The sequence below is a fragment of the Hippoglossus stenolepis genome, chromosome 8 (genome assembly GCF_022539355.2).
Source record: "Hippoglossus stenolepis isolate QCI-W04-F060 chromosome 8, HSTE1.2, whole genome shotgun sequence".
Lineage (NCBI taxonomy): Eukaryota > Metazoa > Chordata > Actinopteri > Pleuronectiformes > Pleuronectidae > Hippoglossus > Hippoglossus stenolepis.
Genome location: NC_061490.1, coordinates 184,750 through 200,825, shown reverse-complemented (window position 1 = coordinate 200,825; position 16,076 = coordinate 184,750). Strand labels below are relative to the sequence as shown.

At 41.1% G+C, this 16,076-nt stretch overlaps 1 protein-coding gene across 1 annotated transcript; it reads right to left on the bottom strand.

Annotated features, from left to right (window-relative positions):
• Nucleotides 1-11,664: 11,664 nt before the first annotated feature.
• Nucleotides 11,665-14,649, bottom strand: LOC118113473 (transmembrane protein 42). The gene is made up of 3 exons (XM_035163214.2): nt 13,891-14,649; nt 12,308-12,454; nt 11,665-12,209 (listed from the first exon to the last, which is right to left on the bottom strand). Exons 1-3 carry the CDS (start codon nt 14,122-14,124, stop codon nt 12,066-12,068), a joined length of 525 nt encoding a protein of 174 aa, XP_035019105.1. The 5' UTR covers nt 14,125-14,649; the 3' UTR covers nt 11,665-12,065.
• Nucleotides 14,650-16,076: the final 1,427 nt, after the last annotated feature.

Sequence of the window (16,076 nt, the reverse complement as noted above, 5' to 3'; positions counted from 1 at the left end):
GGGTACTGTCAATTCTACGAAGTAGACGACACGCAGGGTGTTGGACAAGGGTTCCAAGTCTAGTCTCAGGGTGGTAGTGACAATATGGGATGGGACTGTAAGCCGCTGGCCCACGTCCACCAACATCTCCCAGTCTCTGGCTTTCTCCAACTGACCACTCCTGGTCAGTGGAGGAGACCCTTTCTGTCCCTGTTCCCACTCACGGACCAAAGTTGTCCTTAGGACTGTGTATGATGTTTTTGATGGCAAGGCATTGGTAACAGTTCTCTTTGTTTCTGTTATTGCTGCAAGGCATTGAGTCCCTGGTTGCGTCTCCACGTATACCTTCCTTGGGACAGACTTGTTTTACAACCAGTGAGGATAGGCCTGAGAGTAGCTGGAGTTGAGCATAGTGGGCAGGTGGTCACATCAGTCGGGGTAATTGGCCAAACTGTAAGCACCAAAGCTTTAGTTTGCCAGGAACCATGGACTGGTAGATGTTCTTAAGACCTCTGTTGACATCCTGTTTCAGTTGCTGGACCTGCTCACAGTCTTTGAGGCTTGCATCATAGCATCGTCCAAGGTTTTTTATTGGTTTCTCAGACACTGTTGGAATGGGTACTCCATTAATGGTCTGATCTGTTACCTTTGCTTATTGAGATGCTTCTTGATTTTTATGGATTGATCCTCATTCTGGCCCATGTTGTCTTCAAGTTTCCCAAGCAACCGTCTGGTGCATGGTGCTGTTGTGGTCAGGGTTTTCATGTCGTCCCTGATTGGTGTTAATCAGACCCCCGACTTTTGTCGTACACCACCTACTACCCAATTTGAAGCTCTGATAATCACCTCCATCGCCGTGGTGAACACTAGTGGGGAGATAGCGCAGCCAGCCATGATGCCCACTTCAAGACGCTGCTATATGGTGGTAAAATCTGGTGTTGTGAAGCAGAATTGCAGATCTTCGAAGTAGGCTTTAATCAAATTTGTGATGGGCTCTGGTACTTTAAAGAAGTCGAAAGCATACCAGATGATACTATGTGGTACTGAGTCAAATGCATTAGCGAGATCAAGGAAGATGACATGTAGATCTCTCTTCTCACTCTTGGCTGATCGGATTTGGTGCCAGATCATGCTAGTGTGTTTTAAATATCCAGAGAACCCTGGAATTCCAGCTTTTTGGACCGTTGTAACTACCAGCTTTTTCTTTACCAGATAGCTTGTCAGCCTTTGGGCCTATAACGCTAAAGAAGATCTTGCCTTTTACATTGAGGAGACAGATGGGCTGATGTTTGAGGATTCCTCCTCTTTTGGTATCAGTACTCCTCCAACTCTCTATTTTCCACAAGAAGCATAGAACATCGGGAGCATTTTCATATACCCTGTACGGGACACCAATTGAGCCTGGGGCTGATGATGCTCTTGCCTGCCTCACTGTGTACTCCACTTCTTTCCATTTCGGAGGGCTCACATCCTTTTGGTGTTCTGGCTGCTCAAGTGGTGGGATATCCGATGGAATAGCTCTTGAATCATCTCTCTTTGGATCAGAGTGTGATCTTTCCAGGTGCTCCTCTACATCCTGCATTGAGGTCCTTAGGGTTCCTCCCTGAGGACCATCCCACCAGTATGGGTATTTAACCCATGCCAGCCCCGGTGGGGTCTATTTCCTCCAGTCAGCTGTCTTTCTTGCCGTCACAAAGTCTTTCCCTTGTTGTTAACTATTATGTTCATAGCGGACACTGGATGTATCCAGCTACAATCATTTAGAATATAGGATGAGATGTTGAATATCCCTTGTACGTTTGAAGGTCTTCTGCACAATTTAGGTTACCAACTACCAGTAGATGTTATGCCTAAAGCAGGCATTAAAAGATTCTCCCAATCCTTGGTTCTGTTCATAGCTCAGTTTTTCCATTTAAGAATTGTTGTCTAACTCAGCTAATTAAACAATTACCTCAGATATGATCACCAAATCATGGCTCGACCAAAATCATGTGACACATACAGTAAATGTAATGTGTGATCTTTATAAACGAAACAGCTTGTTTTTAAATAGAATAGTTTGTGATTTGCATCCGTTATTGTGTAAATCACTTTACACACCGTTATTGTGTAAATCATAATTAGTGAAATTAGTTTTGTTGCATGCGCAAAGTAAAGAGATCAACAGGCTGCACCTGCAGCATTTGTGAAAGTGATGTCTTCATGTGATGTATATGTTCACATTGGTGCATAAAAAGTACTCTGCTACCTGTATGTCTATCAAAGACCGTTGATTGCGTCAAAAAAATGTAGTTACGTTTTTGAAGTAAGTCAAATATGAAGATGGATACAACTTATTTACGCAGGGGCGTCGTAGTGGGGGCAAGAGTGGAACTGACTTCCCAGGGCCCCAAAGGGGAGGGGGGCCCTTAAAAATCCTGAATGTTTGTTTTTGTTTTTATATTTAAAAAAATGTAATTATTTTATTAATTTAATTTCTAAGTACTTAATGAAACTGGCTGAATAAATCGATTGATTGACTGAAATTTGTATCCAAATAGGCTTCCTGAGGTCACCTCTCCCACCCCTACAAACCAAATGGTTTAGTCTTTGCCTTACGCAATCTATATACAGTCTATGCACACGGTCGAAGTGAGTGAGTGACAGCTGGAGAAGTGGTTTTTAAAATGTCAGTCAGGAAAGTATATGATAAGTCGGGGAGTAAGAAAAGAAAAGAGAAAAAGGAAAGAGAAAGAAAGGAAACAGAGGGCAGACAACCAATTTCTTTTTTACAGAAAGGTGAGCCCAACTAGTAATAACATGGTTTATTATGACCGGGTCAGACTGGCTGTGCCGCATTTGTGTGTTTCAGATTCTCAGTTGTCTGATGTTGTAGCCGAGGGTTTAATTCACCGTTAATGAGAGCTCATAGTAAAATAAGAATGTAGAGTTAAACTGGGACATTTATTTTATGTTTATTTTTCCACATCTATTCAAATCCTTCTCAAAAACAAGAGAGAGCCTATTGCCCTTCACTTGAAGTTTTTTTACATTCACTTTTAATATAACTACAGCCTTTCTGAGGTTTCTGATGTGATCACTGTATTTCCTTGTATAAAAGTAGTCCTATGCACTCAAATGAATACCGGTACTATACCGTATGAAGCCATGCATTTTCCACTCATGCTCCACTCAATAAATACATTTAAAAAACAAATGAATGGATTCAGTCAACAGAAACGCTGGAGTGCCTTTATTTTGAAATGGGTAGGCTACAAGAATATTTTAGCTTGTGATATATTCAGATAAACATTTAACTGTTTGTTCTGTGCAGAACGAGAAGAAAATAGGCGAGACCTTGAATATCTAGAAGAGCATAGTGGCCTGGCCTTAGCAGCTGAACCGCAGCCGACTCGGTGTGGCCTCTCTAATTTGTTAACATGGGTGCAGAAATTGAAAGCAAGTTGTTCCACAACCATTCTGTGGCACAACCGCAGCCATTGTGACCAAAAAGAGTGTCAAATAATACACTTTAAAATGATGGCCTATTTATATCTGTAATGATATAATGTCTGTACGTGATGGCTAAATATACTAATTAGAAAATACATTTAGAATATTATCATTTGCCATTAATGTCCTGTTGCAATTGCAGTTTTATCCTACTTCAGTCTTTCAATGGTTTAGTTAGCCTAAGTGTAATGGAAAATTCCACTGAACAGGTGTCTCACTGCTCTGATACTGTCTGCCTGACAGGATGGAACCCTTATTTGGCAGTGTCTCACTGCTGTGACCTTGACAAACAGTGTGTATGCCCTTATTCTGTGATGTTTTCTTCCAACTGCTACAGCGGACGGACACAGCAGATACACACAGATGATGATTTCATGTCTTTTTTTCATGTTATGTTTTCTGAAACGCCTCTATGTATAAGTACTGGCTTTTTTTAACTTTGGGGCAGTTCCACTTTGAGCACCCGTGCTTGTTGTGTAACCTCGGCACAGCTTACTATTAAAAAGATTCAAAGGCAACTCCAGTCTGAGAATTTCATTATTTAAAATCTCAAGATGAATTTCCATCACATCAGCATGATGGAATATGACATTACATGTATCAGAAGTAGCTTACCAGGCAAAGCTTAACATGAAACACATGACCCTTAGTTTCAGAAACAGCAAAGGAATGTGGAGCAGTGGTAGGATCATCATCTCCAGGGTACACTGAGGATGTGAGACAAGGTGAGCAGACATTTATATTAGTTTGAACTGAACCTGTTTTATTGTATGTTAAACTGTAAGTAGGATAAGAGGCTAAAGTCAATTCTGCTTTATGTTTACAGAGGCATCTGTCCCTGTAGAAAGTGAAGATGTGATAGAGAAAGAGGATGGACGTGAAGAGAGCAAAGAAAATGAAGGTTGCAACGAGGCAGGCAAGGACGATGAGGAGAGAACAGAAGAGGAAAAGGGAAAAAGTCATGGCGCAGAACACAAATACAAGTTGAGACGGTAAAGCATTTATCACTTTGTAATGTTGCCATTCCTTTTCACAACACGTTAAAGACGTTTAGGGACTCAAGACCCCAAGTGATGAAGCGTTTCAGGGGTCATTTTGTACCATTCTACCTGCAAACAAGTCTTAAGGTGTGCAACAGTACAGTAGTTACATATTCTCTATTGTGGCCGGTCCAGCACCCCCACCCTCTTCTTCCGCAGCCATGCCTTTGTAATATGTGCAAAATGTGGTTTTACATTGTCTTGTTGTAATATGCATGGATGTCTCTATGTACTTTTCGGCATTGATGGTGCCATCCCAGAAGTGTCAGTTAACTTTGCCAAGGGCACTGACACAACCCCATACCATGTCAGACCCTGGCTTTTGGACTTGTTGCTGGTAACAGTCTGGATGGTCCTTTTCATCTTTGGTCCGGAGTAAACAGCGTCCATTGCTTCCAAAAAAGACCTGAAATACTGACTCGTCTGACCACAATACACGTTTCCACTGTGTTACGGTCCATCCCAGATGCCTTCGAGCCCAGAGAAGTCGACGGCGCTTCTGGACACGGTTAACATAAGGCTTCCTTTTGGCACAATAAAGTTAGAACTGGCATTTGTGGATGTAACTATGTATTGTAGTGCTTGACAAAGGTTTGCCAAAGTAATCCTGAGCCCATGTGGTTATATTGCTTATAGATAAATGACGGTTCTTGATGCAGTGTCGTCTGAGGGATCGGAGAGCACGGCCACCCCCTCAGCCACAGTCAATCTCTTTTGGTACAAAAGACAGCAGCAGAGCTGCCTCACGGAGACACACTAGGAGAGACAAAGAGACATGGGACATGTACGAAGCTCAAAGAGATACACTCAAGAGAACACAGAGACTGAGCAGAGCCAAGAAACCTGAAAAGATTATGTCTGGGACATAGTTTGTAGTTTGTTTTGAATTTATGTTTGCTCAGTAATAACGGAAGTTAAAATGTTGAAGACTGAGTTGTTCGTCTCTGGCTGCTGTGGTGGTCAACTGCCACAGTGGCACCCAACATGGGTCTCCATGCAGCCAGAGATGCGGACCTGCAGAAGAAACAGTTTGTAGCATAGTGGAAAAGTGTGTCAATGAGTTATTGTCAGTAATGGTAGAGCATGTGAGTAGGCGTATTGTATGTCTAGTGGGTCAACACAGGCTGCCTCTCAGGCCACACCCAGTGAGTCTAAAATGAAGCCAGGGTCTGCGTTCCATTGTAGATCCCTTGAAGGTGACACTTAGTCTTGCTTACTAGTCTTGAATGGGGCTTGGCACGCCCTGTTGGAGGAAAGCGCTCATTCACCTCTACTTCTTTCATTCCAACGCAGTTGTAGAAGGAGCAGCGCACAGCATACACTGTCCCCTCAACTTCTAAGTGTTATCTTCATTTTGAGGTTCAGGAAACCTCTTAGAGTGGCTGGCATGCATCCAGGTAGCTCTCTCAGAAACTTTCACTGACGTATGCATGGTCAGTAACACCAGGAACACTCCTGTCCACCTTTTCATCATCCAGTTGTTGCTCATCAATACCTTAAACACTATCCAATCTCCAGGTCAAGCAGTGTAGTCTGGGCTGGCTGTGATAGGGAATTCTTCACATGCATGCAAATATCAGATGACAGGTTTTGCGCATTAACAAAGCATTTCGTCATCACATAGTGCTGTATTGGTCAGATGTCTCCTAATTCGCCCTATCCCCGTGTTCAGCGGTCTGCCAAACAACATTCCAAAGGAGCCACCAGCTGTTCCTCACTCTTGCTATCATTTTCTTGATAACAAGGTGGAGAGCTTTTGTTCATGATAAGCCTGTTTCTTCACAGCATTTGTATTTATAATTTTTTTTTAATTGCCATTTTCTCTGTCTACAGCTCCTGCAATACTTTGGTGATAGGCACAGTGGTTTTTTAGATTAATGCAGGCATGGCGCTACACCAGGGCTAAGGTGTGCAATAGCCCTGTCACAAATCTAAGCAGCCCTGGTTAAGCCCCCTCAGGCATTTTAGTAAGCTATATTTTTATTTTTAATAATAATATTTAATTTATTAAGCCTACTTAAAAGTTAATAACCATACAGAGACACACTGTGTGTGTGTGGCTATGTGAGCTATGGATCATTTTCTGATCAAAAGAAAAGTGAGGGTACAGAATGATAGTCCAGAGTCAGACACTGTCTGCAAGGGGGGTGTCAGGGACCGAGCAGGAAGATCAGAGAGCCACAGACAGTTTCTTTGAAAAAAAAAATTTTAATTTTGTTTTCATTAACAAAAATGCAAAAGGATAAACTTTACAAATTTGGGCCAGTAAGAGGTCAACTAACCAAACTAGCCTCCGGTAACAAGTGAAGACAAAAAACTGCCCCTCAACTTACACAGGGGAAACATATATAGTGGCTGATCAAGCCACTCAAACACAAAAGGGGATAGACTTAGACATACTAACATTGAAAACAAACTACAGCCACAACATAACACACCAGTATAAGGCCATATAATATTAACTAAGGAAAAATAATTAAAAATAAATATCAAACAGTAGTCAAAGATTAACAACTAAAAATCTAAATAAGGAAACAATGATTACGAGAGACATGGTGCAGTCCAATTAGTGCTTAAAGCCATTTAAGGTTGTCTGCTGCAGCTGGGCCTCCTTTTGATGGCTGGCCAGATGACTCCAGCAGCAACCCCCAGGAACTGGTAACTCAAAGAAAACTTGATTAATTATCACAGAAAAGAGATATAAATAAATTAAGTATGTTGTATGAAACCAAAATCTATGTGTCCACTTATTTATATGTGATGTGGGTGTGTGTGCAAAGAGAAACAAACTAAACTAAGAGAAGGAAATTAAAGAAAGGTTACCACCATGTTACTGAGTTTCAGTGTGTGGTTGCTGGTGCGGTCATCACAGGGGGCAAAAAGGATGCAAGGAATAAGAAAGATGGTTTGGAGAGAGAAACTCGTGAACCACGACCAGTGGTGCAGACAGAACATTTTCAGTGGGGTGGCCAGGATGGAAACTGTGATAGTTTTGGGGTGGCATAAAAAAATCACTATTACATGAACATAAAAATGTGTTTGAGTAGAAAATAAGGGGCTATATAAAGGCAAATCTTAAGCTATACAAATGTACAAATGTAGTGTAATATACAGACTATCTTTCAATTAACAGATCATTTATTCTTTTATTTTTATATTCATACTTGTTTTTAAAGTTTTTGTGTAGAGTTGAGTTGATTGATTGTTGCCGTTTTATTTATATTGTATGTAGGGCCTGCCACTGAGGAGTTGCACTGAATTTCAGCTGTGATGATAATAAAGGAATTCTGTTCTATTCTATAATACAAGTGTCCCAAACTTCTGACTATTAGGGCTGCGCAATATTAGGAAAACATGCAATATGTGATAACGTTGTTTAGAATTGGGATAACGATATGGCATGCGACAAATTAACATGAACAGTCCCTGGATACTGACGCAGAGACCAAGGACAGCTCCACAGCCGAGACAAGGCACCACTGGATCAGGGGCAGACACCAAGGAGCCATGCACAGCTCAACTAAGCTAACTTACAGTGTTAAAGGGGACATAGCATGCCCATTTTACCACAAGTTGATATGGTTCCTTGGGGTCTTAATGAAATGTCTGTAACATACTTTGGTCAAAATACCACAAGGATCATATAAAACAGCACCCTTTTTACCCTGTATAAAACAGCCCTCCACAGAGTGACCTGTTTTGAGTGCCTGTTCCTTTAAATGCTAATGAGCCAGCTCCCCCTCCCCCCCATGATTTTAAACGATATAAATTACATATTTTATATGATATAAATTATCAAATATGCATCCCATACTTTGTATTCCCTTCTGTTGTCCTGGAGTTTTAATTTTCCCAATCACATAATTAAATGTCCCCTCTGCCCATCCACTACAAGCACACAAGCAGACAGACAGAGAGAGAAAGAGAGGTGGGGGGGCTATGAAGACCATCATTTACCCCGAACCCCGACATTCCACGGGTACAACAACAAGCGGAGAAAGCAGAATCGCGGGCTGACCTTATATATACAGTCTATGGGGCTGACCAGCGCGAGGAACGCGTCCGTGTGAACAGAGAGAGCGGCTGCCTGCTTGGGAACGCGCTGCGCTGCCTGCAGCGGCGCTTCCGCGTCCGGTGTTAACCGGCGTAGCAGTGGGGGCTCTGTGTGTTTGTGCCAGTGTTACAGTAGCGCTGAACACTGCGGAAGTCTTCCACACTGCTGGCTGTGTGGCGTTGACACAAATTCCAGCTCACACATGGGAGAGCGAGCGGTCGCGCCCGAGCAGCTGCTGCAGCCTCCCAGTCCCAACGATCCAGACAAATGCCACATGTGAGTGAATCGCGGGCTGACCAGCGGAGAAATGCTCGTCCCGTGTGAACAGCCAGGCGGCTGCGTGCTTGGGAACGGCGCTGCGCTGCGCTGCCTCGCAGCCTCGCTGCGTCCGGTGTAACGAGTGTGGGGGGACAGGGGGGGGATGAGGTGGGGGGTGGGCCAAGGCCATGTAGGGAGACTTCCAGTGCCTTGTTACGACACAAAACCCAGGAAGCTCAATCGAGTCGCTCAAGCATGATGTTTCTGACTTAGAGGAATCATAACAAAACGCGCGAGTGTTTTTTCCCCAGAGTTTTTGGGTTGGTAGACATGCCAGAAAGTAATTTTTTTACAGTTTGTCGGTAATTTATCGCTCCTCTCGTGTCACGTGTGCGAGAGAGAGCAAGGAATAGAGTGTGTGTGTGTGTGGAGTTTTTCATTAATGGCATGTAGAAGGTTATATCAAATTATGGTCTGATAGAATTGGATTATGTGGATAGATCTTCAATTTTAACACCATATGACTAGGTCAAGTGTGTGGTTAAAACAATAATAAGTGGGTTGGTGTACACATTGACTGAAACCAATTGAGTCTAATATTGAAATTAATGCAACACTAAGGCTATCATTATTAAGGCGATCAGTATCAACATGAATATTAAAGTCACCGACAATAATAACTTTATCTGTTAATAGATAGAAAATAGGATTGGCTGGGTGGGTGTGGCAGATTAAGAGCATGACTTTCAAATGAGTTATAGTTTAGTTTACGATTAATTGATAAACTGGATGTAAAAGTAAGCAGCCACTCCTCCTCCTCGGCCAGAGTCTCGAGGAATGTGACTGTTTATATGACTGGGGGGAGTAGATTAATTTAAGCTGACATATTCTTCGGGATGCAGCCAGGTCTCAGTGAAGACGGGGACAGCAAACCTGATATGACAAGGCAGCCAGACAGAGATCCTTCCCACCGGGACAGCAGGTACTTCTGATAGCAGATAGACCACAACTGATATAAGGCTAACTAAACCATTGAAAGACTGAAGTAGGAAACAACTTCAATTGCAACAGGAAATTTTATTAAAATGATAATATTCTTAATGTATTTTCTAATTTGTATATTTAGCCATCACCTTCAAATGTATGTGTATTATTTTACATTCTTTTAAATGGTGGTCTCATTCCGTTGATAGCGTGAATAATCATGGAAATATTCAAGCAGATTAAAACCTTAGAATCATATCACTAGCACTGCGGTTGCGGAACAAATTAGAGTGGCCAAATCAGCTGGGGTTCAGCCACAGATGGCGCTCTGCTCTTCTAGATATTCAAGGTCTCGCCTATTTCCTGCTTCTGTGTGCAGTTTACAGCAGAATACATAGTGAAAATTATCCTTCACAACAGTTAAATGTTTATATGTTGAATATGTCATGTAGTGGAAAAAAACTAAGTATGGTGGAAAACTATTTTGTAGTTGAAAAGTAACTTTTTGCATACCTGTCTGAGACTTTTATGACCTGAACTGTTTGTGACCTGAAACCTATGTGACCTTTCTAAATACCTTTTTGACCTTTCTATTACTTATTGACTGTCCAAGAACTTAATTTCCGTCTGCTTTATCTTCAAAGGAAACGTATGCAAATCAGTTTCCTGTGTCTTAATTCCTGTCTCAAACTGCGCCTACAGAACCAGTCTGAACTGGCTAAGACAAACAGCCTTAGTTCTCCTATATAAGATCCTTGCATTTGACTGTTCTTCATCTTCACTCTGAGATCCCTGTGACTCTCTGTGTTGATCATTTCTGCAGAAAGCCGCTATTAAAATACACAAAGACAAATTTGGTGTTCCAGCCTCTTGTATTTTCAGATTTCCTTCACAGTCACAAACATAAATATTTCCAACACTTCCTGTAGTTTACCCGTTTCAAAATAAAAGCACTCCAGCCGTTCTGTTGACTTAATCTATTCATTTGTTTTCAAAATGATCTTGTTGTGAAATATTTGCAGGAGCAGAAAATGCATGGCTTCATACTGTATAGTACTGGTATTTATTTGAGTACATAGGACTACTTTTATACAAGGAAATACAGTGATCACACCAGAGACCTCACAAAGGTTGTAGTTATATTAGAAGTTAATGTAAAGAAGTTCAGGTGATGGGCAGTATGCTCTCTCTGTCTCTCTAACACACACACACACACACACACACACACACACACACACACACACACACACACACACACACACACACACACACACACACACACACACACACACACACACACACACACACACACACACACACACACTTTCAAGGGAAACCCTCTGTATAAACATAGCGCTGGCTGTAGCTCAGTCTGACACAGGTGTAATAAACTGTGTTATTGCTAGTTGGACTCCCCCTTCTGTGGAAAGAAATCTGTCAACAGTTGTCTTCCATCTGTTTGCTTTCCTTCTCTTTACTTTTTTTCTTTTCTTATCTGATACCCCGACTTTACGTTCACTTTCTTGAGTGACATATTGAACACCACTTCCTACTCCAGCATTAGCAGTCAGTCAGTCATTCGATGTTTATAGGAGAAGCGTGTGGCAAGGACTAAACCATTTGTTTGTAGGGAATCAGACAGGTGACCTCAGGGAGCCTCCACTATTTTTGGATACAATATTCAGTCACTCAATCGATTTATTAAGCCAGTTTTAGCCAAGTACTTCAAAATTAAATAATTACAATTATTATTAATATCATCTAAAAAAAATCAAAGTCACATGCATAACCTCTTTATAGAGATTAGGTACACAGAGACTGCTGTTGTGATGATAGTAAAGAGTCAGAGAATATTACTAGTTTAAAAATGACTTTTATTTTATTAATCCAAAACCTGCTATAATCTCAATTCAGTGACAAAGTCACATCTATGAGCTAACAATATATTCTAACAGGGGGAAAAAAAATTTGCCAAAGGGACAGGGACATACCAGTCTGTGTGCGAAGAGGTGTCTGGGACTGCTGGTACTGAACGTACTGTCAGATCTGTGCAACGTGTTTTACCTGCTCTTATATTAAAACACTGAGTTGCCTCTTTTCATGAGTGAGTGTCTGAGAGATTCCATTATCCTGTCACAGTTTGTCAATGTCAACTTTATTCATATAGCAAATTTAAAACAACTTGGTTGACCAAAGTTTGTTGTGACCGTGAATGAAGAGCAGAGGCCACACAATTGGGACAAGTTAAATGACTTCCATTACTCTTTCTTTTTTCCCTCCCCCTGCGGGGGAGACTGAGGTGTGGATACATGAAGCACCAGCAGTCCACACAGAGTGACAGAGATGCCTGTCCACCATAGAACAGCATGCGTCTCTCCAAAAATCACCCTTCCCAGGAGGGCCTGAACACACAAAGCAAAGAGACTTGTGAAATGGAGATGAGGCACAAACCTTAACACTTTCACTAAAACCTTATGTATTGTATTATAAGAGAGCTTACTGAGGAGATAAAATTGGACGCAGTGGTAGTCACTGTAGCTCTGGCTGTAGAGGAGCAGTGTCGGAGAGCCTTAGAGAAGAACGTCCACATGACAGTGTTGCAGGTGAACAGCAGAGCTCCACACAGCATCCGCAGGGGGGCGTGGAGCTGGAAACACAAAGATGGAAAATAGGACAGCAGAGGTCAGCTACAGATGTTCAGTGTGGTTCAGATCTTTGGGATGTTTCCTTTTTTATTTGTGACTAGATGACATGTGCTGTATTGTTTGTATGTCATTCTTTTTTTCTACATTTAACTATTTATAATAACATGATTAATATAGTAATTCTGTTTAGATTCAAGCCATGTACATGTGGTGCCATTCATGCAGACAGGAATAGTGTGAAAAGCAGCAGGGAGACTAATAAACTTATGAGTTAAAAATCTCATGATTGACGCTATGAATTTCTCTTGTATCGACATATCAAAATAGCTGCTGTAATCAATCTGTGCCCACTTCTGTGAATTTATTTGTTCCATAATATATATTAAAATGTTTCCAAAGGTACTGAAAGATATGTAACATGAAATTTTAAAAAGAACTAAAAGATACACATGTACAGAGGAAAACAAAAGAATAAATAATCCACAATGAGTGACTGAAATAAAACATAACAGGCAAAAAGTTATTATTATGTGTATTGGAAGGCTTTACGAAGGACACAAACAAATCTTGTTGTTCAATGCTTTGTGTGGTTGGAAGCTATATTGGCTATTCATCTATGATGCTGGAAAATTTTGTTATTAAATATTGAATCCTTTATTTAAAATCTCAGGAAAACGCAGGCTGCAGGACCTGAAGACAGAGCATGAAGGTGTCCTTGCTGATTGGTTAGACGTTTTTACACAGTTTGTACAGTGTTTCCCTATGGTGTTTACCTGAAATGAGGGAAGGTTTCTGTCTTTACTGGCCCTGGTGTTATTCATTCAGAGTTACAATGTGCTGTGATGGAACTAACTATGTTAACGTGACATTTTTCAATAAAGCAGGGAAGTAGAATGAACATCCCCAGTACTACTTTTAAAAACTGAAAATGGCAGATTAATCTGAGGTAAAGTGATTCTTACATGTGAGCTCTAGGCTGTGTTATGGCCTTCTTGTACCTTGAACACGTCTGAAAATTGAAAACTTCCATTGATCATGTTGCAAACATGAGGACATTTTAAAAAACATTATGAGGATGCTGGGTCAGCTTGATGGTCCTTGCTAACTTCTTGAGTTCATACTGAATACCATATTTACAATGTCAAAGACTTCTCTATTCCTTCATGGAATCTAAATAAATAAGTGCACCTTTTCGGATAATACAGGCTTGTGTTCTTTTCCAGTTATATGACATTCATTCTATGTATTTGTTTTTCAAAAGGGTTTAAACAGAGCCAGGCCATACATACATTTAATTACATCACGTTTTCCTCAGTATCCTTTAGCAAAGGCATTCTGATATCAATTTAACATGCATTGACTATTCCTCATATCCCCAGTCTTCTTCAAAATAAAGTACAATGTTGAGCAAGGGACAAAACATGGAACTGTGTCTTACCCAGTCACAATCTGTTGTTCCACCGTATTTTTCCATCGTTAACTTACACACGTCTCTCATGTAGTCTGCACCAAGGGACAGCTTTGCAGATAGAGACGCGGCCGCACTCAAAAACCCCGCTAACAACGCGCAAACAGACCACGAAAGCATACTTGACGTGGGTATAATCAGTGTCCCTTTTGAATTGGAGGCTATAGTCCCTGGTTTGTTTCCAATAGTATTTAGAACAAACATCTGCTAAATGAACGTCGAGAGTTATCATTTTACAACAAGCAACACAGTAACGACAAAACCTTCAATTACTAGGGCCGTGTTCCATTAAGCTCGGCCTCGGAACGCCGTAGTAAAACGTCTACAGATTGGACTGTACTATGCGAACGACACATTTAATGACAGAAGTGCTAATAAACAGTAAAAACTACAGCTTTCACTACTGTTGGTATGCGGAAGGGCCATCTTGGATTTCGAAGTCGGGGGTGGTGAGGTTCCTCCGATCTTCCGAGTCGAAATTCCGACTTGAGGGGGCGTTCCAGTTGCAACTTCCGACTCGTGGGTCGGAAATTCCGAGCTCTGAGGTTTATGAAATGTGGCATAAAGCCCAATTCATGCTTCAGCGTCGAAGCTACGCCGTAGGTACGCACAGGGGGGCGAGCATCCATAGTTGTGGGTAGGAGTGTGAGTCGCGCTGCAATTACACCGCCGAAGCGCTTTTGGCGGTAGAGTTTCTGTGTTTGAGTGTCTTCCGTGCCTTACGGACAGTCAAAGTGACGCCCACTACGCGGCACGCCTACTACATACCACGCCCATTTGAATTATATGTTTGCGACACGTATTGCTCTGCGGTGGCTGAGCAAGACAACACACTGTAGTACATGACAAATTTACGGAAGCGTATTGCATTCACTTGAAAAAAAAAAAGTTCTGTTTTTCTGAGATAACTAACTCGGAAATTCCGAGATAAGTTCTGTTTTTCTGAATAATAAAACAAATTTTTTTCCGAGATAATTATCTCGGAAAAACAGGAAAAAAAAAAAATTTGAAAAACAGAGCTTTTTTTACATGCTTTTATTTTGAAAGTGAAGTTCCTGTATAGACGCTATACGTCATGGCGCTAATATACGGAAGCCACCCCCAATATACCACCCCCAATAGATAATTGTAATCTAGTATTTTGATGAAGTTACATTTTGCATGGACGTTTCGCACAGAGCCCTTGTTCCGCGGGCTGCATGTAACTGTTGCACTCTTAGACAGTCTTTTGTTTGGCACGATTTCTTGTATTAGCGCCATGACGTATAGCGTCGCTTCAAACTGTCAGACTCTCCTTCTGTATCAATAACAGTGAACCACAAAAGACTAATGTAGCCGAGCGTGTTGTTCTCTTATACTGTCACAGGCCTCAGCCGGAAGAGGACACGAGAGATGGTTATTGACTCGGGACATCACACCCAGTTACTTTCCTTCACACTTCAAAACTTCTCTATCGACAGAAGCCTCTTCCGTTAGAACCCCTTTCAAAACAAGAGTCCCAACCAACACCCTGCTTATAACAGGAACTACACATCAATCTTCCATAATAAAGCCACTAAATAAAATAGCTTACACTAACAAACGAAATATTTGAATTATGGACAAAAATGAAAACTATCCTTTATCTATCTGCAGCATATCCCCGAAAGATGGTCGAGACTTTCAACTGATGTTTCCAGGTTTATTTGAAACTTCCCTAAACAACACCGTAAGAGCTTGTGCCTCTTCGGAGGGTCGCTAAAACATCAAACTTTTCCTTTGTGAAATTACAGATTCATAACAGTAAGTCCGCGTCTATACAGGAACTTCACTTTCAAAATAAAAGCATGTAAAAAAAGCTCTGTTTTTCTAATATAATTTTTTTTCCTGTTTTTCCGAGATAATTATCTCGGAAAAACAGAAAAAAAAATTAATTCGAAAAACAGAACTTATCTCGGAATTTCCGAGATAGTTATCTCAGAAAAACAGGAAAAAAAATTATACGGAAGCGTATTGCATTCACTTGAAAAAAAAAAAAGTTCTGTTTTTCTGAGATAACTAACTCGGAAATTCCGAGATAAGTTCTGTTTTTCAGAATAATACAAAAAAAAGTTCTGTTTTTCTGAGATAACTAACTCGGAAATTCCGAGATAATTATCTTGGAAATTCCGAGATAA

Coding starts and splice junctions, on each gene's coding strand:
- LOC118113473 (XM_035163214.2), bottom strand. CDS start 14,124: ATGTTTGTTCTAAATACTATTGGAAACAAACCAGGGACTATAGCCTCC. Junction 12,455..13,890: donor GAACAACAGATTGTGACTGG/GTAAGACACAGT, acceptor TTGTGTTTCCAG/CTCCACGCCCCCCTGCGGAT. Junction 12,210..12,307: donor CGTCCAATTTTATCTCCTCA/GTAAGCTCTCTT, acceptor TTGTGTGTTCAG/GCCCTCCTGGGAAGGGTGAT.